This window comes from Helianthus annuus, chromosome 3 (assembly GCF_002127325.2).
Source record: "Helianthus annuus cultivar XRQ/B chromosome 3, HanXRQr2.0-SUNRISE, whole genome shotgun sequence".
Taxonomy (NCBI): Eukaryota; Viridiplantae; Streptophyta; class Magnoliopsida; order Asterales; family Asteraceae; genus Helianthus; species Helianthus annuus.
The window spans coordinates 135,444,741-135,460,490 of NC_035435.2; the positions used below are offsets into that span (position 1 = coordinate 135,444,741).

Here is a 15,750-nt window from a genome sequence, read left to right on the forward strand (position 1 = left end):
ATATAAAACTAGGTTATAACCCTGTGTATTACACGGGTCAAATAAATGAATTTTATATATTAAATAATAAAATAATATATCTTTAAAAACCTCCTTTATTACAGGGTTGAATAAATATAATTTTATATATTAAATAATAAAAAGATATATTTATAAGAACCATATTGTACGGGTTGAATAAATATAATTTTATATACTAAATAAAAAAGTTATATCTTTAAAACCACGTGTATTAAACGGGTTGAATAAGTGTAATTGTTTACCAAATAATAAAATAATACATCTTTAAAAAACCTCATTTAGTACACGGGTTGAATAAATGTAATTTTATATACCAAACAATAAAAAAATTACATCTTTAAAAATATGTGTATTACACGGGTTAAATAAATATAATTTCTATACTAAATAATAAAAAATATATATCTTTAAAAAAACCCCGTGTATTGTACGAATTGAATAAATCTAATTTTATATATTAAATAATAAAAAGTTATATATTAAAAAACCTCATGTATTACACGGGTCGAATAAATATAATTTTGTATAGTAAATAATAAAAAAAAGGTATATCTTTAAAAAACCACGTGTATTACACAGGTTTAATAAATCTAATTTTATATACCAATAATAAAAAGTCATATCTTTCAATATACTAATGGATAATACTCGATACACGATGGATATGGTGATTGTGAAGATGATTCTTGAAAAAAGAAGATATGTTATTCAAGAAGCAAATTAGCATCTATTTGAGTGATAAAATGTTGGTATTCAAGAAGCAAATTAGCATCTATTTGAGTGATAAAATGTTGGTACCAATTCTGATAAATTGATTTATAAATTATGTAATAAAATTGATATAATAATTTTTTAGTAATGAAAATAAAAACATTTCATATATTAATACAAAGTTTGGTTTTCGTGATAAATAATTTGTTTTATTTAAAAAAATCTTAAATTAACAATTTAAATTTTAGAATAATATTTTATTTGAAAAAAAGACGTTGAGGGCTTAGATGTTAAAAAAATTTCTTTTTAGACTAAAAGGGTAAAAGTAATATAACCACAGGGGCCAAAATCGTAATTTACTCTAATATCAAATTAGATAACTAAGTTTGAATTTGAAGTAAATAGATAAATATAAAAGTAATAATAATTAAACAAAATAATATTTAGTAGGAGGATTATCTATAATTAATTAGAAGAGACTAAACTAAAATAATAATTATCCATAAGACATGGTCTAATATGATGACAAGTGTCCCGAAAATGGTTTCTTTTATTATATAGTATAGATATAGATAAACGCAATTTGTTTATAAGAACTTGGACGTATGAAATGTTTGATCTATTTCTGAAATTTCATTTTAAATGCTTTTGATATTAACACTTGCTGGTAATCATAAGTATTTTTTTAATCTTAGGGTTATTGGATTTTATCACCCCAAACTATTGGCTATTGGCCGCTGCCACCCCCAACTATCACTTTGACGTCCGCTACCCCCAACTTAACACTTAGCGTGTTCTGTCACAATGTCGTTAACTGATCACTAACTTTTGATCATGTTCTATATTTTTGGGGTGTCCTAAGATCCCTAAAACCTTCCTAAGATCCCTATGACATCCCCAAAAGTATAATAACAGGATAAAAAGTTAGTGATCATTTAATGACGTGGTGATAGAACATATTAAGTGTTAAGTTGGGGGTGACGGGCGTCAAAGTGATAGTTGGGGGTGACAGCGGCCATTAACTAATAGTTTGGGATGATAAAATCCAATAACCCTTAATCTTAAAATATTATATTTAACTTTATTTAGGACAACTTCTTATCTTTTCGGCATTCTTAAGTGACTGCACTTATTCACAAGTAAGTATCAAAGGAGACAATATATTAAGATTTGTGTTCCTCGGTCATCTTGTCTTGTTTGTATGTACCCTAAAAACTGGCAAAACAAATAAAAAATTCTTGGTTTACATGTTATGTGTCGCCAACATATTATGTTCTTGATTATATGTCATTTTTACCTACACAATTTGATGTGAATCTTAAATATAATTTAATTTAAATTTTCTTAAACCGATATATTGAACTCTCCACTCTTGATGAACATAGAGTATAGCTTCGTAATATCTAGCGAACCCTGACCACCCTTCGCCTTCATTGTAATTGACTTTATCATCTTGTTTTCATTCCTTGAAATTCAGTATAATTATTGTAAAAAATAAAACAAATTTGTTAATTGTAAAGACTTTCAAACTAGCAAGTTTATTCCAACACAAATGTAATCAAGTTAAACTAATGTTTAAGATTACTGATCGTTTGATGTGGGTCAAAAGGGCTTGATTGATCCCACAACACTTTTTTCTCTCATTTCTTAAATTTATAAAAGCAACTAGCAATGTAAGCATACTTAAAAGAGTAACTTGCAAAAAAATTATATCAATAATCTACGTTTTTAAGGAACTTGAAAGTATCTCAGTATTTTTGCTAGTTTGGGCGTAGGTCAGTTTAGTCCGAACTATCTATATCTTCAAGTTCTTTCTTTTTTGTTTGGTTTTGATCAATTAATATGCTCAATCAATCGTCAATATTCAATCACGTCCTAGAGAATATTACATCTACATGCTAATATGCTATCTACATTAGATGTGACAGCACACAAAAACATACTATCTTGCATAGGTATATATATCATGAACAAGCTACACTGGTAAAAGTTATACATATCTACAAACCCAAAGATGATGGAATTTTAAAAATCGATATGAATCTGCAAAGAAGTATGTAAAGAGAGCGTTCGAGTTAGTCCAAGACCGATGGGCAATTGTACAAGACCAATCAAGAGCTTGGAGTTAGAAATTAATAAGCAATGTAAGCATGCATTATACTGCATAATACTATTATAGATAATGAATGTTATGCCATATCTCATTGGTCGGGTTGATAAGGAGGAAGAACCACCACTTAAGAACGCGCATCCACAACAGAACTTGAACGTTACATAAAGTGGTTGCAAAAGTGATAGTGATAGTGAAGCGAATCATGCACTGCAATCTGATTTAGTGAAACATATATGTTATCTAAAGACTAAAACACTAATTATATTTGAGTTTTGTAATAGTTTAAACTATCTCAATTTTTTTTTTTACTTTTTTTTACTTTACACTTCAAATATTATGAAATGCTTGAACTACAAAATTTAAATTTCCCTAACTTTACATATATAACAAGTAACCTTGTGTTTGACAAGTTCTCCTGCTGCCTCTGCTTCAACCACCCAAACTTATTTAAGTCTAAAAAATAATACTTAAAAGGTAAATTACCATATAATTTTTTTAACAAAAAATTCAAGATATCGTACCTATTACCCTACGTATACAAAAACAACTTGGGGGAATAGTGCCACACAACTGTGTGGCACTTTCCTATTGGACCATACCATTTTTAATTTAATTTTATTCACAGTTTAAAATTACGCTTTCGTCCTTCGTTTAAATTACGTTTTTGCCCTCAGCTCAAAATAAAATTATAACTTTGCCCTTAGCTCAAAATTACGCTTTTGCACTCGGGTCAAAAACTACCATTTTTAATTTAATTTTATTCACAGTTTAAAATTACGCTTTCGTCCTTCGTTTAAATTACGTTTTTGCCCTCAGCTCAAAATAAAATTATAACTTTGCCCTTAGCTCAAAATTACGCTTTTGCACTCGGGTCAAAAACTCTTTCTTTTTTTTGTTCCCAGTTTAAAATTACGGTTTCGCCCTCCGTTTAAAATTACGTTTTTGCCCCCACCTTAAAATAAATGTTGTTTTTTCCTCTAGCTCAAAATTACAATTCTGCCCTCAGCTCAAAATTATGTTTTTGCCCACAGTTCAAAATAAAATTATGTTTTTCCCCGTAGCTCAAAATTATGATTTTGCTCTCAGTTTAAAATTATGATTTCGCCTCCAGTTCAAAATATAATTACGATTTTTCCCTCTGTACAGACATACATGTTATGAGAGAGAAATATTTGGCTTATTGCCCCGCAACCGCGGGCGGGGCAAAAACTAGTTTTGTACAAACGCAAGTTGTAATGAACAAACACAAGGTCGTTTACCTTTTTTCTTATTCTTTTCTTTTTGTATGAGTCCTTTCAATGACACTCCAATTACGTTCGCACACCCTAAGGAAGTTGTGGTTTTTCAGTTTTTGTATGAATCCTTTCAAAGACACTCCAATTAAGTTCACACACCCTAAGGAAGTTGCGGTTTGACTTAAAATTCGAACGGCAAAGTTTTGCATTAACGAATAATCTCCACCATTTGACTACAAAAGAAAATGGTTATCAAAATAATAAAAAATAACATGAAAAATTATATCTTACCAGGTTGAGTAACATTACACAAAGTAACAATACTACTCCTACCAAAACTTTCTTTAGCACCCTGAAACTTGCCTAAACCCATTGTAACATCATTACCCATAAAGTCGCCTCAACCATATCAAGAACACCAACAAAAACTTCATTTCTTTACAAACATTAAAGTTCAATTAAACCAATATGCCGCACAATGAATACTAGAACATATATTTTTCCGTCGAGCATTGATTATACCCGTATATGGCTTACACAAAGCTAGATTTTCCTTAAATAATGCCTTAATTCTCATATACGCCTGATTCATCCCCACAAAAACATATAAAAAAAAGTTTTTTTAACCATAACACACAAACGCAAAACCCTCAAAAGGAGTCTCACTGCCTGATATTAACCCTAATGCAGGTCAGATTGGGTCGGGTTTTAATCAGCTGCCAGGGGTTCTAATTAACCCAGTTTTGGCTTTAATTTTGTTTGTATTGTGATCTCTTATCAGAATTTAGGAGACTAGCCCCTCTCGAATCAGGCCGGCTATCTTGTTTGTTCTTATTGTCGGGAAATCGAATGGCGCCTACAACCCAAAATTAGGCAGATCAACTAGCTACTATTGCAGCACAATTAGATGCCATTCTTGCATCTTGAGGGACGATGTTGAAGAAATCAGAGGTCAGGTGATCGGACTTCGGAGATGGCTGTAACAGTGAAGAACCAGATACGAAGTGGAATAACATGGTGGAGGATGAAGGAATGAATGGTTTCAAAGAAGAACATAAGGCGGACTTGCTGATCCAGAATCCTAGAACTGTGTTAAATGCCGCTAACCTTGCCCTAGAGTATGAGTCCAAGGTCAGTTCATCTAGACCCAACAAAATGCCATCAGATAATAAACCCATCGTTCATTCCATTACCCAAAACCGTACACCCCAGCGCCCTTTTCCCTCGAATCACAGAGACTGAAAAACATCGATTCCTTAGAGGGAAACGTTTCAGATGTGGGGAGAAGTATGGTCCATGTCGCAGATGTAAAACATGTACCTTTAAGCTGCTAGATACCTCTGAAGGACAAGACGTGCCATTGGACACCAACCAGGAAACCAAAGAACAGAAGAACTCAAATATCCCTACCCGGTTCAGTCCTCGCATATCGCTCGGTTTCAGACGCAGGCCATTGATTCTTGAGCTACTTCTTTACTGGGGCAATCGTCCTTTAGAGGAAAAAACTTGGAAAATTATCGATCACCCGGAAGAACAGTTTCCCACGTTTCGACTTAAGGACAAGTCGTGTCTCCAGGCGGGTAGTATTGATACGAACCCTTATGCGGGTCAGACTGGGTTGGGTTTTAATCAGCTGCTGGGGGTTCTAATTAATCCCCTTTGGCTTTTGTTTTAATTAATTCAGCAGTAGGGCTAAAGTGGAAGAAGTGGGGCTAAATATTAGGGATAGTAACTGCCTAATTATTTATTCTCTGTTCAGTTTAGGATGTTTTGGATATTTTGTTTGTATTGTGATCTCTGATCAAAATTTAGGAGACTAGCCCCTCTCGAATCGGGCCGACTATCTTGTTTGTTCTTATATTATTAAATAAAAATTAGGGCTGTAAACGAACCGAACGTTCAGCGAACAGTTTGTGAACCGTTTGGCGGGAAGTTCGTTTATGTTCGTTCGTTTAATAAACGAACGAACATGAACAAGAAATTTCGTTCGATTAGTTAAATGAACGAACATGAACAGAGGTCTCGTTCGTTCGACTGTGTTCGTGAACGTTCGGTAAGGTGTTCGTGAACATTCGTTGATTTGCGTTCGTTTATGTTCGGTTGTTCGTGTTTTAATTGAAGATCTTTGTACTTTCTTATATTTTATTTGTACTTTTTATATTATTAAACTTTTATTTATTTTATTTCCCTTACAATTAAACTAGGAAACCTACTTTCACCTTGTTTATGCATCATTTCCGTTTCATTTCTTATTATTTACATCCACGGATACAATCGACCTCCGTTCCACAATAAGGGATTCAAGTTCGAGTGCTACTCTCTGGGCCATCTATCTTTATCCTTCGTCGCGTTCGCCAAATTTATGTGTGTTCATTTGTGTTCATGAACCGTTCGCGAACACAGCTCATTTCCTTAATGAACGAACACGAACATAAAATCCCGTTCGGTAAGTGTTCATGAACTGTTCCTGAACACATTTATTTCCTTAACGAACGAACATGAACAAGGCCTTGTTCGTGTTCGTTCGGTTCGTTTACAGCCCTAATAAAAATTTCAGTTTCTATCATTGCCATAGTAATCAAACAAATTTTCCAAAAAGTTTCGTTCATCACAATTTCTCTACATTCAGCTGCATTCCACAGTTTCAACATCTTTTGCAAGTCATTATTATGATCGCCCAAACTTTTTAATGTAACAAAAGTCGTACAAAAAAGGGTCAGGCCTTGACGAATGAAATATTTTAAACCCTCTCTTTTTCTTAACCAATTCAAGGGCATCGATTATAAATGAAAACAGTAACCTTAGGTGCAAGTTTAACCAAATTTACAACATTATCTAACTCTAAAACAACCTTTAACACAAGATTAAGACAATGAGTCCAAAGTAACTGTAAGACATCTATCACGTGACATTTTACCAGCAAGCTTGTAATTAGTTGCATTGTAGTAACTATTTGAACTGCATTCTTAACCCTACCCATTTCAGCAACATCAGCAAACAAATTCACATAATTGCTCTTTATATCAAATGCATCTACAGATTTAAGCAACGGTATCCCTTTGTCACAATAAACAAAGAAATTAATCAAATGACGGTGCCTAATATCCCTCCAACCATCACTCATAATCGTGAAACCACTTTCAACCCAGTCACTTCTATATGAATCTATTAATAACCTAACTAAAACTGATCCTTATAACATAGGATACTTAGGTGCTTTGTAACCAGAACATATAGATGTTATTTTATCTACTAGTCTACTACAAGTGGAAAATAAGGAGAATTACAAGCATTCATAGGTGTACATGCATCATAGAACCACATATCAATAACCAAGTGAACATCATGTAACTTTTCTTTACTTTGCATAGATTTTATAACAGTAGGTTGAGAAGGATTGTTTATAGCTTTTGAAAAGAAAAGATGCAAATTCGATTTAGCTTTCCTCTTTCCTTTTGTGTTTGTTCATTTATTACCTCAGCTTCTTCGTTGCCATCTAAGACAACGCTAGATCCAATGTCACTATACTCACCTGTCACTTTAACTTCACTTTCTTTCGGAATCCTTGCATAGTAAAACGAACGTCCGCCAGTAGTTTTTTACAAGGTTCTATATCACATCACCTTTAACGCCCGCAAGATGTCTCTTCATTCTAGTTATACAACCACAACAAAAATCACATGTATATACTTGACAAGTTACATACTCTCATGCTTTATCTATTATTGTTCTAAAACTTGATTGAACAGGTGACCCAGATTGATTATTATTTATATTCCACAAAACAAGTAAGCAAGAAAACATGAATTGAAGAAACAAGAAAACATTGAATTGATGATTATCGGTATTCTAAAAGAAAGTGAAGTTAAAGTGAGAAGTAAGTCTAGCGACATTGGATCTAATATCGACGTCTTAGATAGCGACGAAGAAGTTGAGGAAATAAATGACAAAATACAAAGGGGAAAAGAGGAAAGCTAAATCGAATATGTAACTTTTCTTTACGAAATCTATAAACGATCCTTCTCGACTTACTACTAAAAAAGCTATGCAAAGTAAAGAAAAGGTACATGATGTTCACTTGGCTATTGCTATGTGGTCCTATGATGCATGCATGTATGTCTGTGAAAGCTTTTAGTTCTCCTTATTTTCAACTTGCGCAAGATAAAATAGCATCTTTGGTTATGATTACAAAGCACCTAATTATCATGCTTTAAAGGTCAATTTGTTGAAAGAAGCAACATCAGTTGGGCTATTAATAGATTTATATAGAAGCGACCTTGGTTTTAAATTGCGCGATACGCTCCGATGCGTTTGGTCCAAAAATCTGATGTGTGATGTGAGCGTATCACGTACGCGATGCGCTCTTTATAAAAAAATACTAAAAAATTATTTATGCATAACTTATAAAAACATACTAAACAATTGTCGTAAAAAGAAGATAAAGAGTTGTGCTTTTTGGTTCAAATCAAGCATCCTAAAATGTTTCTAGAACCATGAAAAGTGTTTAGGAACCACAATGGTTCAAATCAAGCATGCTAAAATATTAATTTTAAAAAAACCCAACCCATTTCATAAAATCTGGGAAAAAAACATAACAAAAAATGATGCGTGCATCATGGCAAATTTTGCGACGGGCGCATTATGCGAAATTGTCGCAATATCATCGCATCATGTAAACGCAACGCATCAGGTGTTGCGACGCGCTCTCATTAGCGCAACGGGCGCATCACGCATTATGGGCGCATAATGCGCGCATTTTAAAACCAAGGAAGCGGCTATGTTGAAAGTGGTTGCATGATTATGAGTGATGGGTGGAGAGATATTAGGCACCGCCATTTGATTAATCACTTAGTTTATTGTGAGAATGAGAAATGGATATCATTTCTTAAATCTGTAAATGCATCTCATATTGAGAGCAATTATGTGAAGTTGTGTAAATGATTGATGTTAAAAATGTAGCAGTTACTTAGTTATAGTTACCGACAATGTTGCTAATTACGAGTTTGCTGGTAAAATGTTATGTGATAGACATCTCTCACGAACCTAGCTAAACCAAAACCAGAAAATGTGGAGGATCCAACCCAACCCAAAATTGATTTATGTTCCCGCTCAAATTGAAAATACTCCACAAAATTTGCAGGAGGCAAATAGTGGGGAAGTTAAGTCACTAACCGTTAATTAGGGCTAGTATTAATAGCATGTTTCCGGTTTTATTTGGAGCTGGATATTTATTTAATAAAAATTAGGGTTCTTACCTTTGAAGGTGGAGACCTAATCCTTCTCGAATTGGATTACAGTATAATAAATTCTATCGTTTATTTACTTTGTTTTTCTGGATCTTATCAATATCTTTTGAGTTACTTGGACATGTGCGACTCATGGTCTTAATCTTGTGTTAAAGGTTGTTTCAAGGTTAAATAATGTTGCAAGTTTAGATAAACTTGTACATAGGGTTACTGTTTTAATTTATAATCACAAGATGCCCTTGAATTGGTTAAGAAAAAGAGAGGGTTAGACGAAATCATTCGTCCAAGTCCTATCCCTTTTGGTACGACTTCCATTACATTAAAAGGTTTGGTCGGTCATAGAAATGACTTGCAAATCTAATGAACTTAAAAAGATGTTTAAACTGGGGGATGCACTTGAATGTTGGAAAATTGTGATGAATGAAACTTTTTGGAAAATTGTTTGATTACCATGATAATGATGACTCCTTTACTGAGGGTTTTGCGTTTGTGTGATATGATGAAAAACCTTTTTTGCCGTATGCTTATAAAGAGATAAATTAGGCATATATGAGTATTTAGGCATTATTTGGTTGCTTTGTATAAGACATATACGGATATGATCAATGTTCAATGTTAAAAGATGTTGCTTTCTTGTATTCATTGTGCGATTTTAGTATATTAAAGAAAATCTTTGTAAGAGGAATGAATTTTTTGCTAGGGTTCTTGATATGGTTGAGAATAATTTTTCAGGTAATGATGTTATGGATGTTACAATGGGTTTAGGCAAGTTTCGTGGTGCTAAAAAAGTTTTGGTAGTAGTGTTGTTGGTTCTCGTAATGTTACTCAACCCGGTATGTAAGATATATTTTTTCATGTTATTATTAACTACATTAGTTTGTTATTTTTTATTATTTTGATAACCACTTTCATGTAGCCGAATGGTGTGGAGATGATCCGTTAATGCAAAACTTTGCCACTTGAATTGTTCCACGTGTCACAATTCTGTGAGCGCAAGATTTTTTTCCCACTTCTCTTATTCCACCCTTATTTATAACTCCTAAATCTTCATTACTAACTGTTTAATATTCTCTTATATTCATCCCATGTAATACACAGGTTTCTAACCTACACACACGAATCCAACAAATTCTAGTGAAAGTGTTATGGCATTAAAAGCATCATTCAGATTGTATTAAAAAACATGATATAACAAACAAAAAATCAAGGTTAAACCACATACTTCGATTATATCAAGAGTTTGGTAAACGGTTGAGGTCCATTTCGACTTGGTGAATCGTCCACTGCATATTCTCAAGTTTCTACAACACATTCCACAATTCTTTCAGCATCTAAATAAATATTACTATTAACATTAATAACCATAATTAAGCAAGACTGGATCACGCTAATTACCTTCACCATATCCTGATATTGCCTTGCAATTGTGTCAAAGTGCGGGTCAACCCCTTGATATTCGCGAAGTCGTGTAACCTAAACAATCAATTAAACTTCGTTTGTCAAAACAACCATAAAACATAATTAATGATTAATGACAATGGGGACATTTGTGCAAGACAGACGTACTGCTTTGTTGTATGCAAGTGAAGCTTCTTCTGTAGCTTCAACTAGATATTTCCTGTAACAAATGCAAAAAAAAAAAAAAAAAAAAAAAAAAAAAAAAAAAACATAAAACAAGATTAAAAAAAAACATAAGAAAACCTATGCAACTAATATCGTGATGTATCGGTTATCGGCCCCCTAGTGAGATATCCGTACAAAATATCGGTCAGAATATGGGTACAATATTATCGGCGATATTGACCGATATTTGACCAATATATCACCGATTTTTTTATATCAGTACCTTTCTTCTTAGTTCTACCATTTGTTTTTCTTCTTATTGCTGCTATTAGTGTTTGAAGTCTTAATTGTTAATTGTTAAATGTTAGTGTTTTAAGTCTTAATCAGTTCCTACTTGCTAGAATTGTTAGCGTGGAGTTGTAAAAGGTTAATTTGTGAACTAAATTGCTATGTATATAATTTCAGCATGATATTTAAGTTACCGATATCCCACCGCAATAACCGATTTCTCAAATATCGGTCCTTGACCGATATCCGATTTTTTACCACATTAAATGCAAAGAAGCAAACATTATCTTTGGTCTTTACCTTATCTTATGCAGTGCGGGAACTGATTCAGGTGTGTAAGTTTCGAGCAGAAGAATATGCTCCAATGCTCTGCACAAAACAGTCAAAACCAATGTGAATTACCTAACTACCCTTGTATTAACTGATTGTCTGATTCAAAACTTAACGAGTGAACAGCTTTGGAGATTTTGAGAGTAAAAGGAACAACCTTAATTTGGCACTCATGGTTTCACACCTTTTGCATAACCAAGTTTTTTGCAGTTCATCCTACAGAAATTTTTATAATAGTTAAGTTTTATTATATTGTTCATGGAAAGATAAAGATCATTAAGGTACTAGAAGAAAAGAAACATTAAACAGATTGCTCACATATTTATGTTGATGCTGCAACTTCAAATCTTTTACGAGTTTGATAAGCACACCAAGTATCTGCTCCAACACCTTTTAAGATGAATAAGATTTCAAGTCAGACAATCATTGCCTCAATGGCTTATAGAGGTGGCGGGCGGGTTGGTAAGTGGTAGAAATGGCTAAATTCTTAATACATGCTGAAACGGGTCGGTTCGACCCATGAACACTTTTTTACTACAAACTTCAAGATTAATAATAAATATGATTATGAAAACTATATCACAGAGCTACCACTTTAATTTTCTTATAAGATAACGATTTAAGAGGTTCTTGAGCATTTGAATACCCTTTGAGTTAGATTCATCATCCTTTTTGTTTTTTAGTTAAATCACTAGTTATTGTACCCGCCGCGCGTTGCGGCGGCGTCAAAACATACAATAACTCGAATTTATTTCGACGAATAAAAACGTATTATATTTGACCTGACTTGTTTTCGAACAAAATTTACGTCAAAACGTAGATCAACTGAAAACGTACATAAAAATAGGCATGAAAACGTATTATATTTGACCCTAGTCATTTAAAAAAAATGTTGTTGAAACGTAAACCAACTTAAGAAAGAAGAAAACGAAAGCGACACGTGCACTTTAATTATCAGTACGAATAGCTACAGTAATAAATGAGTATTACCTTAGAAAGGATGAAAGAAAAAAAAACAAAAATAAAAGGATTAAAGTGTAAAAATTAAAAGGAGGGACCAAATTAGAAATTGGCACCGACATTCTTCTTTCATATATAGATAATTTTGGTTAACCGTTTGACCTGTTAAAGAGTTAAAACATAACCCTGATGTACAGGTAATTCAGCTATAATGATATAGTTCTTATCACATACATTATAATATTCGGCAAACTTTCTGTCAGCGGAATATAAATCTTCACGTAAAGCGCCTTCTTCTCTTTCAATCTCCTCAATAATCAACTTTACCCTGTTTTACAGAATTAAAAAATGTATTTAAAGTCCCCAATAAAATTGTTAGTCACATTTACAAAACCTTTACCTTTCTGGAAGCCGGGCACTAGAATTTTGACCACCAGTTGATTTGTCTACAAGACAGGAAAATTCAATAAACTTAAGCCTTTCTCAATTTTTTACCATAGAGTAAAATGCCATTTTAGACCCTCAGGTTTGGCTAGTTTTGCGACTTTCGTCCAAAGGTCTGTTGTTCCGCATCTGGATCCAAAAGGTTTGAAATCTTGCCGTTTTCATCCGGCTCGTTAACCCCATCCATTTTTCTCTGTTATGTCAAGGGTATTTCCAGTCTTTTTTTTTGCTAACTTAAAGGGCAATTCGGTTTTTTTCAAGGGTATTCAGTCTTTTTACATAAAGCAAAAAAGACAGAATTGCCCTTTAAGTTAACAAAAACGAGAGAAATACCCCTAACTTAACGGAGAAAATTGGATGGAGTTAATGAGCCAGATGAAAATGGCAAGCTTTCAAACCTTTTGGATCCAGATGAGAAAAACAAACCTTTCAACGAAAGTCGCAAAACTGGCCAAACCTCAGAGACTAAAATGGCATTTTACTCTTTAACATATTATACATTGAGAGAGACTAACCCAAGTCATCTATAAAAGCATCAGCTAACTTGTCACATTTAGACTTTAATCGAAACTCGATCTCACGAAGAAGTGGCATTTGGTATTCAGCCACATCCTACAACAATTGAGTAAACTTAAAAACATTTAAATTAAAAAACAATACATAGAAACAAACCATGTATTATCACGACTAATAACCATATCTTACCATAGCCAATGGCGCATGTTGACCCTGAGTTTGCCATAAATAAGCAGGTGTTATTCCAAGAAACCGATCAGGAACGCCACCAACTGCAGCATCTCCAGCATCAGAAGCATTATAGCTTGTGATGCTGGTACTTGTACTATCAAGTGAGCTTCTTGATAATACACTCATTTTTTCTACTTCTTCCTCACGAACCTCGCCGTCTTTCGAAATTAGAGGAAGTCTTAATCTTTGAGCAGCTTCTGCAACAACTAACCGATGCTCAAGTGCTTCATATACCTAAAAAATAATTAAAAAAAAACGCATTTACTAGGAACTTCACGAGTGACACAAGAATCGCAATTCAAACTTCACATCCCTCTTTCTATTTCCATAACAGTAACAATAACAATAACAGCGAGTATTAAGTATTAACAATAGTAATACATGTAAAAATGTATATATTGAAAACCTAAAGGATGTTCATATTGACCTGAGGAGAATTCTTGAGGCCAAGATTGGAGTGTAGACCCTGCGTGTCTCGAATTCCTCCGATATTAGCCACCGAAACAGCCTGTTGATAATCTTCAACCATGCCAATTGCTTCACAGTATATAGCCTATATTACAAATCACTAGATCAATAAGCAACGAATACGCAATAATCCCCAATATAATATCTTCTCTGTTACTGTAAATCTTAAACCCTAGCACTTCCCAAAATTTTCAAACCAAATGACAATTCATTTTATTATAACAATTCATTTTATTATAACAGAGCCTTGTTCATGTCCGTTCGTTTAGCATTGAACTTGTTAATGAAAGGTTCACAAACACATACCGAACAAAAATTCTTGTTTATTCTCGTTCATTAAGGAATTGAACTTGTTCGCCAACGGTTCATGAACACATACCATTTTAAAAATTAAAGAAACAACATTCTTAATCCCAACCATTAGACAAAAGCAGTTGATATAATAATCATAAAAATAAGTATCCCAAAACAAAGGCACAAGTTAGACATGATAAGCATAAACAATCCCAAAATAATGTTTCAAAGATCTAAGTTTCTAATGACTAAACATAACCTAAACAAAACAAAACAAAACAAACAAACCTATGCAGTTAATGCGGTAAAATATCGGATATCGGTCAAGGACCGATATTTGAGATATAGGTTATCTCGGTCAGATATCGGTAATTTTAATATAATGCAGAATTTATATAATAATTCAGTGATATACTGATATATCGGTTATATTGGTCAAATATCGGTGATATATCGGTCATATATAGATCACGAAACCAAAAACAAAACCAGATAAGAAAAACCCTAGGTATAAAGCAGGATCTAATTACCATGGCTTCCAAATAACGTAATCGTTCTCTGCACATTTCCTCCCGCGCCTGAAAAAATAGAACAAGAGATTAACATAAACCCTAGAAATTACTAAAATTGAAATGAATAAAGAAGTGAAATGGATGGTACGAGTTGGAGATCGTTGTGGACAGATTTAGTGACGAGAGATCCGTCAGGAGCTAAGCAGTGACGCTCAAGTTGATCGATTAATTGAGATACATCTGCAGGGAGATTTTGGGCGCCTCCTGCTTTCGCCATTTTTGGTGATGATGATGTTAGGTTTGCCGGCCGATGATTTAACAGGACGTTGTTTGAATTCGAATTCGAATTCGAAATATAATTTATTCAGTGAAAAAGGTATATGTATGTGTTCGAGTAATGGTTGGATCTAAAAATATGTATTTTTTATTCAGATGGATGGGTAAACAGCACCAACATCCGGTTTGTAAAAATTAATTTTATTGAACTATAATCATGACTATAAACAAAAAAAAATAAGAAAACCTAACTTGGTTGTAAAGCTACTAACGGGATGTTTGACAATTTCTGAATGGGTGAGTGTTGAACCAGTAAGTGGGTAAGTGGTCTGAACCCTTAATTGCTGAACCAATAAGAGGTTTAAATCATTAAGAGCTAGTATAATATCAAACCATTAGAGACTGATGTATGACCAATTCAGATAAGAGGTCATAACCATTCAGACTCAGTATAATATTTAACCACTCAGAGACAAATGTCTGAACCATTCTGATAGAATCTAAAATTCTGATTGGATTGAAATAGGAACAATAAAAATAGT

The 15,750-nt window shown here is 33.3% G+C and overlaps 1 protein-coding gene across 4 annotated transcripts; it reads right to left on the reverse strand.

Annotated features, from left to right (window-relative positions):
• Positions 1-2,656: 2,656 nt before the first annotated feature.
• LOC110929687 (AUGMIN subunit 4) lies at positions 2,657-15,323 on the reverse strand. 4 transcript variants are annotated; one of them, XM_022172866.2, is made up of 14 exons: positions 15,081-15,323; positions 14,951-14,998; positions 14,086-14,211; positions 13,617-13,892; positions 13,427-13,523; positions 12,868-12,913; positions 12,702-12,795; positions 11,826-11,897; positions 11,665-11,723; positions 11,478-11,546; positions 10,893-10,944; positions 10,722-10,799; positions 10,549-10,627; positions 2,657-2,775 (listed from the first exon to the last, which is right to left on the reverse strand). In XM_022172866.2, the coding sequence occupies exons 1-13, from the start codon at positions 15,207-15,209 to the stop codon at positions 10,559-10,561; spliced, it is 1,215 nt and encodes a 404-aa protein (XP_022028558.1). In that variant the 5' UTR covers positions 15,210-15,323; the 3' UTR covers positions 2,657-2,775; positions 10,549-10,558. The 4 variants fall into 4 exon arrangements, with proteins under 4 accessions (XP_022028558.1, XP_022028560.1, XP_022028559.1 ...); XM_022172868.2 differs by lacking the exon at positions 2,657-2,775 and adding an exon at positions 2,798-3,059; XM_022172867.2 differs by lacking the exon at positions 2,657-2,775 and adding an exon at positions 4,110-4,313.
• Between the last annotated feature and the right edge of the window lie 427 nt (positions 15,324-15,750).

Bases quoted from the DNA above. Each gene is read 5' to 3' on its own strand.
- LOC110929687 (XM_022172866.2), bottom strand. From the start codon at position 15,209: ATGGCGAAAGCAGGAGGCGCCCAAAATCTCCCTGCAGATGTATCTCAA. The intron at 10,945-11,477 runs GTAAAGACCAAA...CATTTGTTACAG, and splicing joins CCCGCACTGCATAAGATAAG to GAAATATCTAGTTGAAGCTA. The intron at 10,800-10,892 runs GTACGTCTGTCT...TTGATTGTTTAG, and splicing joins CACTTGCATACAACAAAGCA to GTTACACGACTTCGCGAATA.